Source organism: Acanthochromis polyacanthus, chromosome 13 (assembly GCF_021347895.1).
Source record: "Acanthochromis polyacanthus isolate Apoly-LR-REF ecotype Palm Island chromosome 13, KAUST_Apoly_ChrSc, whole genome shotgun sequence".
Taxonomy (NCBI): domain Eukaryota; kingdom Metazoa; phylum Chordata; class Actinopteri; family Pomacentridae; genus Acanthochromis; species Acanthochromis polyacanthus.
In genome coordinates, this window is record NC_067125.1 from 37603922 (window position 1) to 37625128 (window position 21207).

At 42.0% G+C, this 21207-nt stretch overlaps 1 protein-coding gene across 1 annotated transcript; it reads left to right on the plus strand.

The window, feature by feature from the left end:
* The first annotated feature begins 4797 nt into the window (after positions 1-4797).
* oafa (OAF homolog a (Drosophila)) lies at positions 4798-19907 on the plus strand. Its single transcript, XM_022210984.2, has 4 exons — positions 4798-5579; positions 16744-16878; positions 16992-17172; positions 17955-19907. The coding sequence occupies exons 1-4, from the start codon at positions 5349-5351 to the stop codon at positions 18227-18229; spliced, it is 822 nt and encodes a 273-aa protein (XP_022066676.1). The 5' UTR covers positions 4798-5348; the 3' UTR covers positions 18230-19907.
* The last annotated feature ends 1300 nt before the right edge of the window (positions 19908-21207 follow it).

Below are 21207 nucleotides of genomic sequence, written 5' to 3' on the forward strand. Positions count from 1 at the left end.
CTGTGAGTGATGACACAGAAACATCTGGATACCACTCATACGCTGAGTAATAGTAAATAATGCAGAATACTTAAAGAGTATTCAAACATTTGTGTACTTGAGAGCATGTAATGGTAAAAGCAGTAAAAGGATAAAATTACATAGTGTGTTTGTACAAATTGACTTGCTGGTAAATTCTCCTCTTCTTCTCCTGCTGGAGTATTTATAGCTATTTTAACTATGTTATAAAATAGGGCTTTAACAGTGCATCATGTCTTGTAGGCGGATCAAACTAGTGTAGATAATCTAACTTTATTCTGCATCGCTGAAATTTACCTTATTCTACATCTGACCCAAGCTGATTCCCAAATCTGGGAATCAGCTACTGTTAAATATTTCTCAGCTGGTGTTTCAATGATGGTGAGGGAGAGAGCAATCTGGCATCTCAGTCTAAAATCTCCCAGTGTGTTCAGCTGGGTTGAGATCTGGTGATGGTGAAGGCCATCATTTTCATGCTCATAAAAGTATTCAGTGACCCCTTGTGCCCCATGGAAGAGCTTACTCCCACCAGGACAAAGGTGATCACTCAGAACAACTTCGTATTGATTCGCAGAGACTTTTCCTTTTTCAGGGTGACTAATGGAAGCAAACCACGCCAGCAAAATGCCCTCCCCAACATAACAGGGCAAGGTTCAAGTTTTTTCTTTCATTTCACACTTGTCTGTGGAAAGAAATGGAAAGTGCAAGCACCTCTAATTCAGTCTTCAATCCCTCTTAAAAGAAGTGCTAACAGACATTTTCTGGTTCCTCTTCAATAATGTGCAGCATGTTCTTTGCAGCTGAATAATATTAATGTGTAGTGAATATCTAATATTTTTATTCCCAGCATCATTATTATCACAATTTTCTCCTCACTCTTGTCTTTGTTCTTCTCTTCTTAATCTTCATGTAGCCTCCACTGAGTCTCCTACTGTGTATAAAATGTGTTATATATGTATTTATAAGAAGCTTTTCTTGGCTTCCCTCTGCTTACATGTCTCCCTACCGTCATCATCCAACTTCCCTCCTCTCTTCTCTCTGTTCCTCCATGCAAGCCTGTGCTCCAAAAGGGTTGCTGTGGCCCCAGAGCCCCACATGTGTAAGGGGATATCTTCAGTCGAGCTCGCCGAGTGACTGGCTGCTGCCCCAACGAACTGTAGGCAAAGCAGTTGAAAAGAGGGAAGAAAAGAGGGGAAGCAAAGATATGAAAATATCATCAGAGAACTGGGAAGCAACCTCAGTTCCTGCAGTCCTTATGTAAATATGGCACATTCTGAAAAGCACACACACACATGTACACACAAAAACACTTCTGGCATCGGTCTGGAGGAGAGATCAACTACAGATCAACCACAGAGCCTGGCTCTACCCCATCGGCTGTCCTCATTCTGCAGAAGTGAAACATATTGGTTTTGGGGGCTTTTTGATTACCACTGAATACTTTGTTCAAGCAAACCATCATGGAGGAAAATATTTCAGCTGTAAGAGTAGTATTAGGGGTAATACTGCACGGTCGCATGTGACGGCGATCAACTCCCAATCCAAATATTGTCCTTCTCTATCTGGAGTTTTCTGTCTCTACTATGAAAGAAAAATGTTCCAGGTGGGTAATATGCTCTTATTCTATGACACTGTATGGGTTTGGAATATGACAAATTTGACCAGCTGCCAAAGAACTGGTCTACTCCTTTATTCCAGATCATTGGCAAAAATGGCCGGCTTGGTGTAAAGCTTTATCTGGGTGGCATGAAGCACTGGTCTAATAAAACTATTTTAAGCTAACGTTGTGCAAGTCCACACACATAAACACACGACTGGAATGAAGTTTTAGTAGCCTGGTTGAAGTCAGAGTCAAATACCTGACAAATGAGCACAAACTCCCTCAACAAAGGGTGGAAATACCTCACATTTCTAACAGTAAAGTGGACGTAAATGTGTGTATTTGTAGCGGTTAAGGATTATTTCATAACCGAGTCCTCCAGTGGTCTGGACTGCAGTTCTTAATGACTGCTGCTGCTTTCAAATTCGACATGGTTGCCTCTAGGAGGACTGCATAATCAGGTGGCATTCTTTGCTGTTTTCAGTTGTGATTTTTACAGCAGCTTGATGGATTACAGGAATGGGGCCACAATCATTTCCCTCCAAATAGCTATTGACAGGGATAGAAAACATGAAGTTGTTACTCTATGCTTTTGTATCATTGCTGTTTAAGAGCTCAGTGGATCATTTTAATAAAAGGCTCCGATATAACTTTGTTTTCTGATTTCACGACTGATTGAGGAGATCAAGATTGCGCATGTTAAGATAATGCACCTCTGCAGCTGTGTTGTTAAAATGAAAAAGCAAACACATGGAGAGTCTACAGGAGACTGACAAGACTGTGGTGTCTTTTTCACAGGTTTTACCTTTAGGAATGCAAACAGCTTCTCAGTTGGAATAATCAAGGTACATCAGAGCTTTGGTGGAAACTGAAATTCTCTCCAACAAATTCAGTCGGGCGAGGTCCTGACATGGTTAATCATACAATCCACACTGTGTCAGTAATTACCGAAAGACAACGCAATTGCTGGTTAATCATAAACACCTTCGGTACACTGTAGCTTGTGTCTGTCCTTTACTATCTGCCTCTGTCAATTCAGGCAAATAGCCTGACAGAGCTACTGCACTTTGGACTACTATGTATGTGTGTGCGGATATAAAATGGAAATTCATGCTGAAGCAAGCCATCAGCAAAAGCTGTTGTTGCTCCTAATTAGTAGAAATGAAGGTTGCAACAAGGTTTACATGTTTTCTGTAGAAGGTACTTAACTGGGGACTTCAGACAATCGCAAAGTTTAGTTTTTTATCTATTTAAATGCTCTAACAAAGATGTAGCGGGAGAATACTTGAGAGCTAAACTCTATCACAAAAGGGTGTGTTTGCGTGACCTCCACTCCTTCAGTCTATCAGGGACTAGGGCCCAGCTCGGTTTGTCAGGCCCACCTAACAATATTTGCTCTGCTTTATGGCCTCTCTGTTTGTTTTCCCCTTCACTGGAGCGACCACCTCTTGGTCCCAGCAGCGCTAGAGTGCTGCCACATTTGGGGTCACCAACCCTGAGCTCGGCCCACCCAGAATGCCGCGCAGAAGCCAATAGAGATAGCAAAACTGCTCAGGTGGTTTATTGCAGGGACATCACTCGTGCTTTTTGTAACACCCACGCACGCACATACAGTGGTAATCTACCATTTCATGTGGCTCTGAGATCTCCCATCAGATAGGCAGCTTTTATCTGTTTGGCAGCTTTCACCTCAGGTTTGTCAAGCTTTCCCTCGAGGACATCATAAAAATGAAATAACGTACACGGGCAGAATAAAGGAGTGACTGTTTTCTTTTCCCTCAGTCAAAACCTGTGAATCAACCGTATGTTGTCATCAAAGGCAATAATTATCTGACAGATTTATTTTCAGGAGGTATTGAAGGTAAATTCATGAATAAAAGGTGAGATCAGATAGATACGCAAACAAATGAAAAACAAGAAAGTGAGCTCATAAAAAAATCGTTTTATACAGCTTTTGTTTTTAAAACCTGCTACTACACTCAGAAAAAAAGGTGCTAACTGGAACCAAAAATGGTTCTGTGCAGTGACGTCAAAGAAGAAACTTTTTCGGTTTAACAAGAGGTGATTTAAAGAACCCCCAAAAGTGTCTCAAAATACATAGATAAATAGTTCTTTAAGGCCCCATAAAGAAATTTCGCAAAAGTAGATCCACCTAGTTGCACTTTCATGATAGGACTTGTTTAAACACTTTTTAAAGCCAAAAATGTCTAATGCAAGATGTCCTATGTATTTAATATTTTAGCTTCTGGACTGTTGATCAGACAGAACTTCATATCACAAGATGCCAGCATGAAATTTGAGAAACTGTGATGAGTATTTCTCACTGTTTCCTGATGCTTTACAGACAAAAATGATTCATCTATAATGAAATGAAGGGTAGCTGCAGCTCTGATTTTGCATTTTATTACCTGCCACTAAACCGAATAACTTCAATAAAAATGAAGAAATTTTTAGCATTTTAAAGGAACACAAAGTCTGTGAAGTACCATCGTCTAAAGCGAAAGGCGCTTTGATTAACTAGAAAACCTTCTAAAGAACCAATCAGGAGCCATTGTTCTTCTGAGAGCAGACTATAGAAGTTGCAGGAAAATGCAGACTACATCCTTTTTGGTTTTCCTCATTAGGCTGGAAGCAGTAGACTGTAGCGCAAAGTGTCACACAAATAGTCTCACATTTGTGATGCAAATCAGCCACAGTCATGCCTGATATGTCAAGAAGATGATTTGTTTCGTTTCTGTCGTGCTTCCCCATAAGATGACATAAGGCAACACATCTGTGGGATAAACTAATTGCATTTCTCATATACATTTTAATTCAAAAATGTTTGTAAACTTAAGAAAACATCTGCTGCAGGAGTAAAATCTTTAATTAACGTTTTCCAAAAATACACAAGTAGAGGTTTTGTTTCAAGAGTTACTTATTGTTTGCTTTTTGATCACCAGCTGCTGTAAAATACAGTTTGCCCATGTGCTTTATTTATCCCTATATGACAAGAACAACATCCACAAAAGCTATGATTTGCAAATCCTAACAACACCTTTGTTATAATTGTTGGGGGGTATTATTAGCCTACTTGCTGGAGTGCAGGAGGATCACATGAGGCCTTTAGGGGGATGGGCAGAGTTTTTCCGAGGGTGGTATGGCTTTAAGAGTTTACTACCATCATTGCACTCACTCACTCACACACCACAGAAAGTTTGGAGGCCAAGCGAGCAGTGGGATACCGACGGATAGGAAGTGACGGGACTGTGTGGATTTCAGAGAGAGAGAGAGAGAGAGAGAGAGAGAGAGAGAGAGAGAGAGAGAGAGAGAGAGAAGGGAATAAAGGAGAAGAAGACGGGAATATCAACACAAAGCAGAATGAGAAGCAACGTGCGATCATCGGACTGTCGGCTGCGGTGCGAAGGGAAATTGAATTGCGCATGATCTTATCAACAACACCGGAGCGAGAGACTTTCAATGGGAAGTGAAGTGGACTCCCACAAGTGAAAAGCAGAGATTTTTGAGGGGGGCATTGTCGTCTGATTTTCATGACTGTGTTTGTAAATCTGGAGAAAGTACTGGCCCATATGGAACAGTGACCCGGGCTTTACGCTTTAACTCCACTTTGAATATGAAGGAAATGACTTTACGCACAACCCAAGATCACAGTTAAGGGGGATATGAGCGCAGATCTTCGGATTTCGCCTCGATTTTTTCCTCTGTCGGGTTCAGTTTTGCGTCTTTGGGGATGTTTGCGAGTTGCATCTCTGCGGCTTCGGTTCGGATACTGACCCGTCTCTGCGCCCTGGTGCTGGTGGTCTCTGCGGGACTCGCTTCGGAGCTGCGCGTCCGGGTCCGGCTCTCCGACGGACTGGTGACCGAGGAGGTTCTGGAGGCGGACAGCGAGAGGGACTTGATATCACTCGAGTTCAAGCAGGGAGATGGGACGCTCATCACTTTTGTGGCGGACTTCAAACAGGTGAGAGGTGGTCCTGGAAGAAACACTTTAACTAAACTCTGTCGTGCCTTGAGAGGACGTTTTGTTTGCGCATTCTGACACTTTAGTGATATGAAATTTGTATTTTGGATAGTGAAATGATAGAATATGTTCATTTTGCCCTGAATCAGAACTTCATGGTTTCTAAAATAAAGGCTGTGGCACATCAAGGGGTCCCAAATTAAGAAATTAGGTCTGAATAGTGTATTTGAAGTGTGATGTTCACTACATGATTAATTTAACAGTTCCTTGACCTGGAAACCACTTACAGATGAGCCCCTACCTTCATCTTGGGAACCCCTAGTTTGATTTAGACCATACTGGAATTTCACTTGAGGACAACATGTGGTAGATAAGAGCCAATATCTGCTACACATTGGTACCTTTTACCCCTCTTTCCAATGAGATCGGCGTTAAACCTGTAAAGCCCTTTTCAGGCTGAAATCGATTCGCTCCAAGGCCCACTTGGTTCACTCTAAACTGTTGCCCTCAAAAACAAGTATGCAGGGTCACAACTCCTGAAGATAAAAGGAAATCACCCCTAAAGCCCAATCTTCCTCTGGTGCAGTTACTGTAACTCATACATGAGTTCAAATAAGAAAGTTTCATTCATCTTATTCCATTGCGAGTCTCACAAAGGTCAAGACAGCTGCTGCTTCTCAGATGTGGATGCCCGCAGACCCCAGCGGCCTTAAAGCCCCTGCAGATCGTGCGGGTTCAGTCCAGAGCTGATCATAAGCTGCCATATTTAGCATTCTTCCAAAAGTAGAAGACAAGATCATGTGTCCTACCCTTAGCCAGCACTGCAGAAACAGTTTTTTTTAGAAAGACGACACTGTTCCACTTATGACAATGACTCCTCGGAGACACATAAAATGTCAGTGCTGGAAGGAAAATTACAACTGCTTTGCATAAGAGGTGGGGTACTCTAAGAGGCGCACTGAGCAAAGGCATGTGTCTGTGATGGTTGCTGTCACACAGAAGCTGACAGGCTGGCGAGATGTGAAGGGGGAGATTTACCAGGATTAAGTGGGCATGTCTGACCTTTTTGATCTGCGCGTCTGGTTCACTAACCAAAACAGCTAATTTCAAGTTGAAAGAGAAGAGGCCGTCGCCCCCAATCATTGGTGACACACCAACAGAAAGAGACGTACACTGATCTGTGAGCAGAGAGAGCCTGGTCTTGGTTTATGCAGGCGCCCCGAGTCGCCACATCCCCATGCACACACGTGCGCGCACCCACACATACATCTGCACATATGGTTTTGTTTGTTTGAATAAAGCCAGCAGAACCTCTTAGATCCTTTACTTTTCCGCTGCCTGATTTATCTGTTCCAGTTGTAGGTCAGCCTTCCTTGCCCCCCTCCTTCGCTCTCTGTGTCTCTTTTCTTTCTCCCTCTGTCCCTTCTCTGTCTCCTTTTCCCTCCTGCATGTGGTTTTCATTCGACTCTTAAGCTGTATCTCCAAGATTTATGGAAAGTTGGATGAGCTGTCACTGCGGGCTGCCATGAATATACAATTCAGACAAAGGCGTGTGGGAAGAAGAGTGTTTTAACAGTTGTAACAATACTACCCAGTTAAAGTTTGACAGGCACTGCACAGGTTACTGCACTCTTTGAAAGAATAAATCCTGTTTGCTCGTTATTTAGTGAGTGCAACTGGACGCACAAGCTATTTATGATATTTCAAGAAGAACTCTGTGAATAATCATCAGACAGCAGCTTTTATTCTCTTTGCTTCCTTGTGAATACGTGGCAAAAATGTGATGGTAAATGTTATAGCCATTAGACACTGGTAGAGCAGTCTGCTGGATGTGAGAGGGAAGTTTAGTCAACCTTGTCCAAGCAATGAATCACTGAGAGTATCAGCCGCACAGTGACTTCAGGAGGTTTACGTTTGCTCTGAAGGCATGTGGACATATGGAAAAGATAATGTGGTTTAGCTTGCTCATGACACCTGTGTGACATATACTGAATCTAATCTATACTAATAGATAATCTTCTCTGCACAGATTATAATTTTTGTGAATCCTGGGAGGGAGTCGATCATCCCCCACGTATTCTGTAATTGCATTTGTAAGTGGCTAGTCTTTCTCCAAACTTTTTACAGTCTACCAAAAGATTCCATGTCAGTAATTTCACCTTTCCATCCTTGTCTGCTCTCTTCATGAAGTATTTACGGCTGATTCTACTCTAAATTAGGTAAAATTGCAGCAGTCTGTCTGCAGCTCACTGATATCCCGATGACATGCGTAATGTCAATGTGCAGTTTTGCAACACGAGACAAATTTGAACACAGTTGAGACTTTGAACTGAGAATTTCTCTACAGTCATTTGTTAGCAGCCAGTTCAGCACAGATCTGCTTTTTGTTTTTTTCTTCTTCACAAACCGCAGCAACAATTTATGGTCTAACACAGTCTAAGACCTTGAGCTGAACATAAACCATGTCTTGGAGATAAATCTAACGGAAATGTCTCGCATATTCGAAGGGCTGTTTTGGGTCTTTCCAGATGTAGAGACAGAGAAGCTAATCAGTTTGTACTCTGTGTGGCTTGATTTCTTGTCCAACTAGTGGGTTTGATCAATGCAGGAATGCAAGTGACTTCACAGGGCTCTCGACTGAGTTAGTACTCGAAGAAAGGTTTATTTTCTAGGATGCAGTAGCGCACATCCTTCTACATTCACAGTTACATGCACCTTGGCCTTACAATAGAACATCCAAGTTACAAGCTAGATGTGCTTTGAGTTATTTAAAGAAAAAGATATCAGTAGAATAATATGAGAGGGCTGTTAAATATTCAAAAAGCTTTCCACACTGCTGTTTTCATTAGTGTGGGTGGAAAGCTCTAACAGTCTGGCGTTCCCACCAAATGGCCAAAATAGCGGAAAGGTGATAGTCGTTTGAGGATGTAAAAACGGCTTCAGCTGTTGGTTTAGAACTGATCACATGGCAATCACACATCAAACTTTCCCAAAAGCTTAATTTTTGCTACTCATCAAAGAGTTTCTACCATTTTTAAGGCTCTCTGTCATTTTTTTTCTGTGCTGTAAAGTTTAAAATGAATCCACATCAGTGCAGACATGACATGAGTGACCTCTTGTTGTGCTAATGGGTCAAGGCACCGACACTAAATCGCACTCTCATGTTAAATGGGTCTGGATTTGGTAAACAAAGGCACTGTGGTGTGAATGAGCACGTTGGCCATTTTATTTATTCTCATTTCACGTCACAGGATTGTGTTTCAGCCATGTCACTTCACTGTAGCATTCACTCTGATTGTCTTCATAGACTTTAGAGTCACGCCCAACAATAAGCATGCTGTAAAAATGAACTGGAGATTCTGTACACACCCTAATGCGCTATTGCAAACACAAAATGAAAGTTGTGGGCAGTGAGGCAGGTTGGTTCACCTTTCATTGTGCCCTCCCATTGGGATACACAGTATGACCCATTTTGATATATGCCCAGAGCTTTCTCAAACTGAATCACCCATTAAAAGTGCTCAGTTAGACCTAGACTGTGTTTTTAATTTACTACTAAGCAAACTCCTGTGTTAAAGGGCCTGCTGGTAATCCAACTTTTTTTTTTGTTCCTGGGAAATGCTGAATGTTTGCCAAGAGCCAGTTGTTTTTCCCTGATTGCAGGTACTGTTCATCAGTTGCAAGTCAGTGCAGTCACCACATTTTATTCCTGGCTCTCACGCCACACCTCTTACTCAACCTTGAAACACCATCTCACTTTGTCACTTGCACAAACTTGTAAGTCCTTTTTTTTTTTTTTTTTTACAGGTAAGTGTCACCTGTTCCGGGAAAGACTTTTCTTTTTTGTTTTTTCCCCGCAAGTTGTTTAGGATTCTAACTCTCCCAGTCTGGTGATGCTAAAGGTAGCAGTGAGTCATCGATGAGTCACTATCAGTCATCCGTGTGATAAATAGTCTCCACAGTGAGTAAAAATGTAAACACAAAACCAGAATCCTCAGATACTAAAGATTTTTTTACGCTTAGCATTAATGTAGATGACCTCTACTCCTGCTAGGTTTCCATTTTTATGCCATATCTCTTTTCTGTGTGGGAGAGATAAAGTCCACAGATAAGTTACTTCTTAGTAAAACAAGATGTGAGATTCAGAGGAGCCGCACTGCTCTTACATGTCTAGAATCTCTGTTTAGCTTCTTGACCTGCAATATTAGTTCTGTAAGTTTGCTCTGGACTGGACTAAAAGATTTAGTTGTTAATTATGTGCAGTTATGATTGCCTGTGTGTGCAGGCAGTGGACCTCTTCAAAGATGAACTCGTACACTTCAGTCAGACACCCTTTGTTCCCTGCTGACTCTGAATCTGTGGCCTTGTTGTGGCCCTTCAAGGTCTCACATGGGCCCCCTTTGGCCTCTCGTGGCCCCTTTGCCCCTGTTAGTGTCTTTATCCTTCATCCCCCTCCCACCAGCAGGCCAGATGTTCATCTATAATGCCGCTGATAAAGAAAAAGCTTCCCATTCCCACAGTCTCTCACATTCATCCAGACCGGAGCAGAGAGCAGAGACGGCTATCATCTGCCGTTTTAGATTTGTCCCAGCGATCAGGGACAGCGTGATGCTGTGGCAGCAGCCTTTGATGGACAAGGAGACGGCACTTGTGGTTTGCAGTGTACATACTTGTAATCTTTTCTAACCTCCACGGAGGTTTTAGGATTGCACTTGGCAACAAAAAAAAGCTAACAAAGGGTTTACCAAGCCAAAGCTTCTGTCCTGTTTTCCACGCAGTGTCCTAAAATGTCCTTTTGTCCTGTTGGGTAGCGTAGCCTGGCCAGTTTCAGCATAATTTATAGTGTTTTACTTCAGTGACCGTTCAGTCAGCGCTCTGGTGTTAAAGATATAAGGGTCGACACCTGGGGAGGCATTACGTCACCCCTTCGCTTGTCAAATAAACTGATCTTGTGTCACTTTTCCAGTCATAGAACAGGGTTTGTATTGTGAAAGGGTTTGAAAAAGAGCGGGGGAAGTTTAGATATGAGAGAGATGGAGTTTGCTGTTTGTAATGATTTTTTTTCTTTACTGACGTGTCAGGTCAAAAACATGAATCACATTCACACCTTTTTCAACATCCATCTAAGAAAATTTGTGTGAAAAATCCAATATTATTTAAATACCTGCCTTCACAAAAAACAACAACAGCTGTATACAATTTGAATAACATCATTTTTTATGCCTTTTCATGAAATAGATGCTTTTGTGTCTCCTGCAACAGGATATGAAAGACGTGGGACAACAGTTAGTGACTGAATGGGACTATAGCCATGTCTATTGTTTATGCCTTATCTATCTGCTTCATTTCCTTTCCTGTTAGCACTCGCTGTTTGCCTCCCTCTCATTTCCTGAATGCAAAGTCTCCATAAACAGTTTGGGTGTCTGGTTAATTGTATCCAGATTCTGAGTGAATAAATGAATAGTTCCCTTATGGTGAACCGCCTGCGTACATTTTGCACACATTTGGAGTGTTTAAAATACAAGTTAGAGGCTGTTGGTGGAGTTTCGTGGCTGTGTTTCTGAGTAAGAGTACTATCCATTGTTATTAGCAGAATAGCCAAGGGGAACACCTTTCTTTCAATGACCTCCAGTGTTTTGATTGTCCATTCACTGCCTGTGTTTACTAATTGGGTCGCTCTTCGGACCAGCCAGGTGTTACCGGTCCCAAATGTGACTCCACATTCCTGCCTTTGGAGCGTCTGTAATTAGCCTCAACTCAAGCATTTCTTAGCTCAGCGGCTTTTCTCCCGCTCCTTTTGTCTGCTCATGTCTCTCCCTCTGTCTCCCAAGATGATCTCTAATCCCTGTCCTACACCTGTGCTTTATGACTGGCTCCCGTCACACACCAAGGCAAACACCATCCCATCGCCAAACATGGCAAATCCATATGTTGTTTTTAAAGGGTAGTCAGATCCATTTAGGCAGACTTGGGGCCCTAAAAAGTAAATATACCATTTTCATCACTTGCCTTTTACAAATGTAAGACAAATGGATCAGCTGGAAGGCTGCAGGATGCTGATTTCATGCGTGTTTATATTGTCAATTAGTGCAGTAGCCCCTGAATGGCTAGTTTCACAAGCTGTTTTGGCTCCAGCTCCAGCTACATTGTAATAAAAAAATAATTTCAGACAAAGCCAAATACCCACACAGACCCGCACTGATCCCAAATGACTCATCAGAGTGTGGCTGACCAGCAGTCCTCCCCAGCCAGCCATCAGCCTTATCAACAGACAGGGTCTTAGAGGGGATTTGAAAACAGGAAGAACTCGCTGCACACGGGACAGTTACTGGCACACTGTGTTTGCGAGTGTGTCTGTGTGCACATGCAGTTTGAATATCCACCCTTGCATGCAAGTGTGAGCCGGTACAGTTAGTGTGGCACCCGCGGGGAGATGCACATGTCCTGCGGTGGTTATTTCACGAGCACATTTAACCCTCTCTTAGCTGCAGAAGCCTCATAAAAATAATTCTACTTTTTTTTCAGTGTTGGGCTTTACATAGCACTCATTTTCACAGCCAGTAAACCAGACACACTCTGTGAAGAGACCGTATTTGGCTAGCTGGGTTACAGTGAAGGAGAATGTTCACTGTAAATGGCACCCTTTGAGTGGCTGAATGGGCTTTTGTGCACCTCTTAAATAATCTGGCCCACCAAAGGTAACCACCAATGAAACGAGCCCCCACCCTCTCTGCTGTTTAACAGGTCTTAGTATGACCCACTAGTCAGGTTGCATGAATACAGGCTTGTGTTTGGCTTCAGGCCAGCGGTAGTTTGTCTGCAAATGGACTAACTCCTGGGTGTAACAGAGCAACGTTAAGGAATCTGTACTTGTGTGGATTATTTATAGCCGTGCTGACATTTACATGGCTCTGGTCGGGAAAAACTCAAGGCTGCACTGTCCTTTGATTATGTCTTTTTCAAGGCATAGATACATTGCTCTTTTAATTCCTAATGTCCATACCTGGTTATTTTCTTTAATGCTGGTCTGCAGACCTTTAATTTCTGCAGATCTATGGAAATGCACTTCAGGGGGTGACTCATTTTCCTGATCTAGGCGTCACCTTTTTAACGAGTAGTTTTGAATTTAAGTGGCCTTACCCTTCATTTTCAAGCTCTAGCAGGCCTAGCAGACTGTGATGCCCTAAAGTTGACCCATTGTTTTCCTACTCATATGTTTCACCAGCATTAAATTTTCCTACTGTTTGGTAATGTGAGATGTTTGATCAGAAACTCACTCAGTCCTTATCTATTCCCATGGTGAGTAAAAAAAAAAAAGTGACAGAAGCAGAAAACGCCCCAAAAATGCTTGAAGTTTAAAGACTAAAACTAGACAAAGCAGGTTTTTGCCACAGCAGGAAACCGTTACCCCCTACTGCTCCCACACAAGCATTATCGGAGCTTGATCATATTTGTGTGATCTTCTGTCAGTGATACTGTACCTGTGTCTTTCTCTGTCAGCACTTTGCATAATTCCCCGACTTTAAAAAAACACCCCTTGATAGATTTTAAAAGAGGTAGCTGCTGTTTGATCTGTCAGATTACTCTCTCCTGGTGTTCAGATATCGCCTGTCATCATAACAACAGGTGTAAAACCTTGTTTAATCACAGCACTGCCATTTCTTCCTTTGCAGTGTTTTCTTTTTTCATTCTCATACCTCTGAGTGTTTCTGCACAAATGAGTGTGTATACACAAAGTACCGTGCCAGTGCTGGTTTTCAGGCAGGCAGAAGTGAGTCTCGTCTTGTTCAAACAAACAGCTGAATCCAACAGCTTCTGTCTAGATTGAGATGATGTCATTCTTAATATTCTATTTGCTTTTAAAGGCTATGTTGTCTATTATTACAGCAGCACCTAAACTGCTAAGATTTCAACACTGGCTTGTTGTTGCCAGTTAAATCTAAAACAAAATAAAACTTCATCTTAGTTGGTTGGATGCCTATAGGCTGCTGACAGACATTTTATTATCCCTCGCCTCCATGAAGTGGAAAAGGGGGATATAGGTTTGGCCTCCATCTGTCTGTCCGTCTGTCCGTCTGTGCATCCGTCCGTCCGTCCGAGATGAAGGGGACAGCTTTTCTCGGAAACTATTACAGCTAGGATTACGAAATTTAGTGTGTAGCTTCACACCATGGACACCTTGATTAAGTTCAAAATTGAGACCTGTGCGATAATATTTAACAGAGTTATGGCCCTTTATCACTATTTTGGATATAGACTCATAGACATCACGTGGCAGGGGATATTGGTGACCATGTCATCTTGTTTAGTGCAGTTATTAAACAGTTTGAAAATTAATATGAATCTCGTATGGCTGTTCTATGGTTCTACTTTGATCATCAACTAATGGATTGGAGTAATTTAAAAAAAGATTTTTTTTTTTTAGTTTTCTTTACTCTGTGAAAATTAAAAGAAGTATTTTTGGATTCTGATATTTGAGGATGTCATCCTGGGCTTTACAAATTGTCACCACTTTCTGACTTTCATAGACCATGCAACTAATTGATTTAATCGGCATTGAAAATAATTGTTAGTCGGTTTCACTAGCTCTCCACTTACACATAGAAAAGGATTATGGGAAAACAGCCAACACAGAGGCCATGGAGACGTGCTTCCACTTACTCCTTCATTCAGCCAACGGCACGTCGCCCCCTGGCACTGACGCTGTTTGTAGGTCAAATGTTGTTTGGGTGAAAGGTTGTCGTTTCTGTAAGATAACCAACACATGCATTTGCCTGTGACTGTTGATGCAGCAGGTTGACCAGTAATGCTCCCTGAAGTCAGTTCTTTATTTTTATCAATCCATTTCACTTCAGGACTCACGCCTACGACTTCTGTGTTTTCCACAGCAGGGAATACAAAAGGATCAACAACAGCGATGGTGCGAACAGTTGCTTGCATTTATGGCTGTTCCACAGCAGACCGCTACAATAGGGAGGTCTGCTTCCACAGACCTTTTTAAATGATACCATATACTGTAGGACCCTTTAGTTCAGAGAATTAGTTGAGAAGCTAAATCATATTTGCTGGACTCTACATTGATTATTCCACTACCACCAGCAGATGAAGAAACGGGAAGTTTACAGGAAACACATTTCAGCCTCAGGCACCTACAGAGTTCACTAATAGACATGTTATATCTTGTTTAAATTCAAATTGTAAAATAATATAATTAAATGCTGGATGTTTTTTGGCTGAAATCTGGACAGGACTCGACATACTTACTGTGCATGGCCAAGAAAAAGTACAGCACGTACTTCCCATACAGCCACAAATTGTCATCTTCACACTCTGGTTTTTGTGTGGACAAAACAAACAAGACGCAGCATGTCAAGAGGTGATGTGAAGAGGTTCCTTTCTGACTGTGTCAGCTGGTTGCAGACTTTTTTTTGTCTAACTCTATAAGAAAACAAGTGCTTTTTTTTCAGAATGTCTCACCTTTCCCATGAGATTGTCAGTTGAGTCATTTTGACACAGTGTTGCATCAGTAAAAGTTGTTGCCACTTTAAGAACTGTTGCTCTTTTGGCCTCAGTCCGAATGCAGGCTCGGAGCAGTAGACAATCATTAATCAGGTCGCATAATGACACAAGAGGAGGAGGGGATCTCAGCGTCTACACTTCGCCATTGAGTCAGTTCCAAAGAGGCAAGGGTTGGTAGAGTTACCCTGCTTGTCTGTAATTACCCAGAAAGCCCTGGGGCAAATCCATGTGGCTGACACGAATGCCTTCCCTCCTCTTTCTCCCTCTCTCTGCCTACACAGCGTAGTGCCATGTGTCTGCAATATGGGAGGTCTGGAAGTCACGGCCTGTGCGTCTCCCTGCACTCGAGGGCTGCTCCTGCTCGTCTCTCTTCCATATATCTCACTCTCTGTTCACTGTGATATATCCAGCCTCTCTTTAGTCTTCTCATTGTCTTTAATCATTTCTACTTACTATTATCACAGTGTGGGAACAGCTGAGGGATCTAATTTCCACTGTCTGTATTTCCATGGTCCTTTGAGTGTCTGGTTGCTTAAAGCCTGAGACAGTTCACAGAGATGTAATCAATATTTGCTCAGTAATTTTCTTTTCCAAAGGTCAAATAGTATTGCATGATTGTCTTGTGTAATACCCATGCTTGTATTGTGTGCCTGCCAGAAACACTTTTCTCAGACAAAAGTGGCTCTTGGACTAAAGAACAAGTGATCATGCAAAGCAGTCTATAAAGAACTACAGAGCGTAAACACTTGTGAGGCAGGGTGTATTGCTTTCTTGCCAGTGTGTACTCTTTTCCATACAGGAAGTGGGCCTAGAGAGCTTAAGGAGAACTCAATGGGGTTATCTCTGGGCTGTTTATCTATCCCAGAGTTCCTCCTGCGCAGGGAGTGAAAGCCTTCTAACTGCTACTCCTCTTCCAGCCTGTTTGCTTCAGACGGGTGTGTGAAAAGCGGAGGAGGGGTGTTTGGGACTGTGTGTCTGCGTTGAAGCCAAGGAGGGGGGTGGTGGGTGTCTGATGAATAGGAAGACAGGTCTGCTTCTCTGCTCTCCCCACTGTTGGAGCTTCCCATCATGCTTTGCATTCCCCCTCACAGCACTCTTTATGGCCTTGGGTTTGGTGCCAGATCTCTCACAAACTTGCCAACAGCAACGCTTTTTTTTTTCTTCAGAATTCCCACTATTGGCATTTTCTTACTAATGCATTACCACATAAAACAGCATGGTAAAATGTGAGAGAGCATGTGAGAAATTCTGACAAGTTTGTCAGGAAACAGACTGAAGGCTTTAATTTGACAGTGCACATAACCAGAGCGTGGCTGGAGCAACACTCCACAGGCCTACAGACAATAAAAAGTATCAACAGACTGTCAGATGAGGCTTTATGGGTGTAGTCAATATAAACCCCTCTTTACTTTTAGCAGACAGTTGTTTGAACGTCTTTGAACTCCACATATTGAATTACTCAGAGTGTCAGGAAGAGTGCTGCATTGAGTGCCGAAGTGGAAAGAATATTTCCACTAATCTGTATGAGTCTGCACATATAAACAGTAAGTTATTATAATGTCGCATCATACACTGCTTCAGTGTCTTCCGGGAATCATCTGTTTATCTGTTCAGCCAGTCATCTCTCATCCGTTCCGTTTTGCAGGATGTGAAGATATTCCGAGCGCTGATCCTGGGCGAGCTGGAAAGAGGGCAGAACCAGTACCAGGCCTTGTGCTTCATCTCCCGCCTCAGCCGCAATGAGATCATCCCCAGCGAGTCCATGGCCCGCCTCAGACAGGTATGAGACAGCAGATGATGGCTGATGAACGTTTTCAGTTCAGAGGAATTAAATATTTATGTTGCTCAGGGAATCTGTGGGTGTGAACTAAACACTGACCACTGTCTTCTCAGAAAAATCCTCAGGCCATTCGCTTGGCGGAGGAGCGCCGAGGACTAGAGCAGTTGACCATGAGCGTGGCGGTTAATCTAAGTCGGGCCTGGCAGCTCAGCTCCCACATCCACAACACGTGCAGTGAGGCTCGGGAGGCCATTTACACCAGGGAGGCCGATGTCAAACACTGGCTGGACAAAGGTCAGCGCTCATCTGATCTCCGTTTATCATTCAAGCTTGTATAAGCACTGTTGGTGGTTTGAGCACAATGTTTGCCTTCTCTCATATCTCCTTCTCTTCTCTCCAGATTCTCTCTGTACTCTGTGTCACTGAAGCAACACTCTTTATCACCCCGACAGCCTATCTCCCCTGTTTCTATCTCTTAGACACCTCTTTCCACTTGATACGACTCCAAGTATTATCTTATTTTTTTTGCTGATAAGGCTCTGTGACTGTTCTTGCTATCTATGTTTTCCCTCCTATTTGACTCCTTACAGCCCATATGGATTCTACCATGAAAACATTTTTGAAACAGAGACGGTGCTATGAAAAGTTCCTGAGACTGAACACATTAAAGACTTATTTAACCATTTGTTTTTAAAATGCAGTTTGCAGCAGGATTCAGATTCTTTACAGCATCAAGTCCAAATTGTCCAGGCTGAGGAGAATCCATGTGACAGCACTATTGTCCACTGACAGCTTTGTTATAAAGGAAACAATGTTGATGGTCATGGTTCACCAAGCACTCTGCACCGTTATCTGCAGAGGGAATCATAGTAGCATCTCCTTAGCATAACAAAGCTGCCCTCTTACTGCACCATCTCCCCTCTTTTTTAACAGCTTTGTTTGCCCTCTCTAGCTCAATACAGTATTTAATTGAGTGAAATCACAGAGAGAGTGATTCACACAACTGCCTGACAGCAACTTTTGTTTTAAATGCCACAACCACTGATAATAATGCTCCTCTTCTCTTTGTGCTACAGGAGTGGATGGCTCCATATTTGAGGTCCTGCCCCAGACAACAGAGATGCCCAGCTTTCAGGCCTGTCATTCTACTAAAGACTTGTGGCAGCCCTGTCTCTGCACATACAGCCTGCGTCTAGAGTGGTATCCATGTCTGTTAAAGTACTGCCGGAGCCGGGATACCGTAGGCAAAGGCTCTACCTACAAGTGTGGCATAAAGAGCTGCAGCAAGGGCTACCATTTCACCTACTACGTTCCCCAAAAACAGCTCTGTCTATGGGACGAAGAGACCTAGCATTTTGTTCTGCATGGTTGAGAAAAGAGAAACACATCTTTTCCCCAAGCCAAACCAATGCTTCTCCACCCATGCTATTCAAAGTAAACGAAGTCACACTGGACTTAGGTTTATAGGATGCTAAGTGAAGCTGTCTCAGGTGGAGAAGCGCTGAGATCCACGTTTTCATGCTGAAACAGAGATGAATTCAGGTTCTTAATGAGACCAAAACCTCTAAGGAAGGACAGTTGCAGCAGAGCCACCAACTCTAAAACTCTTGAGGAGGGAAAATGACATATTACTGTCGGCTTCAGTGTGATTTTTGCTGAGAAGCTGTCACTTTTGTGCCTTTTTTTTTTATTGAGAAATTATAGGAACAAATGACACATAACAACTATGACCTCTTAAACAAGCTATTGTGTGCACAAAGCTGGACAGTGCATTTCTGGTCAGTTAAACACCAGCGGAGGAACAACAGTGTCCCACTCTCACTTAAAGACAAACACAATCTTCCATCCTGGTGAAGGAAAAATTGGATGGGGGATTCAAGTTTCTTACAAACTCTGTGAAAAGCAGTTTATCACCAGCTAAATGCCGGTTTATAACTATGTAAGCAGGCTGACAAAGAAAATACTTCTTCAGTGCTGGTTTTTATTTATTTTGGTTGCAAAGTGAAATTATGGAGGACTATTTTTGTATGTCTTTGTTAGGATAACCTCATCAGTTTTCTTTCTTTTTGCATTAAACAAACTCTTAAGTACACCTTTCTAAACCACAGGTCCTTAGTAACAAGAAGTATTCAAACATGTCACAGAACATCTAAATATCTTGGATATTGGACGTTGTTTCTCCTCCATCTGCCATGCTTCTATATTGCCATGTTTTCATTGTTGTAAAGGCAGTGTAGATAAAAAAGTTTATTATCATATTTAATAGTTTTAGTTGTGATCTGCCTCATCTGTACCCATGGGGGAACATCTCATGCCCACATTCTTAGTGTGTCAAACAAACCAAAGTCAAAAGAAATACCTTCTAAAGAAGGGTACAGATTTTCAGCTTCCAGAAACAAGCTCTTCAGTTTGGGGTTTTTCTGCGTTAGGAGCCACTAAAACTGCGGTGTAGTCGTTTTAATAATCTATGCTGCCATCTTCTGGTTAACCAGTGTTTCCGTTTCTTGTGTTTTCCGTTCCCACCGCCAGAAGTCTGGTTTTCGGTTTCTGCTTTTGTCTGTTCGTGTCAGCAGTTAAATGTTTATAATTTATGCATTTCGAACCCCTGCTCACTCATATGTGTAATTCAAGGAGCACTTCTTGAACTTGTGGGACCAAATTTATCTGTCTGTTCTCCAGAGCAGTAGGCTTGAGCAGGATTTTTCCTCCATCTTCACGTCAGTCGTCACTGCCATATCAAAAGTTAATGTTTGTGTTTTGTGTGTTCGTTTGTCTTTCTAACTAAAGAACCAAATGAGTGAAACATTTCTATTTTGTGGCCTTCTATGGTGATCAAGTGCCTTAACATTTCCACTGATATTTTTGCTGTGTAATTGTAGATTAAGCTGTTAAACATATTTTTTCTATGAAAGAGTTTTCAATATGTTGTAAAAAAGTTGCCGTAAGGAGAAAATGAAGCAGTTGGGTATTGTACCGTTTAAGAGCTGTTTTACATGAATTGTTTAAATAAAGTTTTTCTTTGCACTGCACATATAATTGATCAATTATTCTGGGTGTGTGGGGGTATTTATGCCTTTATTAAACAGTATGCAGGAAGTAAGAGAAGAGGGAGCATTTAGCAAAGGTCCTTGTGTGGGCTACTTGGCAACTATCAGTTTTAATTCTGGTGATGCTGGTGATTGTGTACATGTGGAAAATATGCGTTTGCTGCTCCACTTCTGGGAGGTCAAGCTCAGATGCAGCTGGATTAAAGGGTGGGTCTGAATACCTTGCTTGAGGACACTTTGGCAGGGCTCGTTGCCAGGGGTTTGACTCATAGATTTTCATAAACAATGTTTTGAACAGTCTGGTTTGAATCCTGGTCATGCAGATGTTACTTTCTCTGCCACGTAGTACGTTTGGTAAAATATTTAATATATTACAGAATGTAATCAAGCTTATTTATATAGCATGTTGTGTAAGAATTGAAGTTGGCTGTGTGTGTCATAAGACAGGCAATAACAAAATGTGCAAAAAATAAGACAAGGTAAAGACATGAAATCAGTCAGCAAAACACATATAAATCCAGCTTGTGAGATCACATTCAACAAAGCAACCAGAAAATGTCAAAGGACGAGGAACATTTTAATGAAAGAGAGTTTGTTTTAGGGCTTTGAAGCTGACACCGCAAAAACCTGATCTCCTGAACTCTCAATCGCTAGATCAGTTACAAACAGTAGTTCTGAGGATGTTAGCGGTCTGAAGGGGTAGAATAAAGGCAGAGAGTTTCTGAAAGACACCCAAGTGTCAACCCATGCTTGGATTAATAAACTAATAAAAGGAGATTGAAATCAATTCTGTTAAATGAACAATTTGCTAGATTAGCACGCAACTCAAACAAGGGAACTCGGCAGTTTGAAAATTAAAGAATAAGACTGAGGATTAAAACTAAAAGTCAAAAAATTAGAGAATTAAAAAATGTGCGAGACAACATCACACCAAAGAACCAGACAGGTAAAAGTAAAATAAAATGAGATGACGTCTAAGATAAACAGGAGTTAATACAGAATAAAACACTAAAACTAAATAAAGTTAGAAGTAAATTTCACATAAAAGAAAGTCATAAAAGATAAAAGATGGCATCACATAAAAGCAATTCTATAAAAGTGAGTTTTTAAAAGTGACTTAAAGGAAGCTACAGAGTCTGCACGCCTTATCTCTTCTGGCAGGTCATTCCAAAGTCGAGGAGCTCTGATGGAGAAAGGTAGCCAGTAATGGGATGCCAGCACCAGTTAGGAGTCTTGTCGCAGCTTTCTGCACCAGTTGGCCAATACAAAATGTCATATATAA

Coding starts and splice junctions, on each gene's coding strand:
- oafa (XM_022210984.2), top strand. CDS start 5,349: ATGTTTGCGAGTTGCATCTCTGCGGCTTCGGTTCGGATACTGACCCGT. Junction 5,580..16,743: donor TTGTGGCGGACTTCAAACAG/GTGAGAGGTGGT, acceptor TCCGTTTTGCAG/GATGTGAAGATATTCCGAGC. Junction 16,879..16,991: donor CCATGGCCCGCCTCAGACAG/GTATGAGACAGC, acceptor CTGTCTTCTCAG/AAAAATCCTCAGGCCATTCG.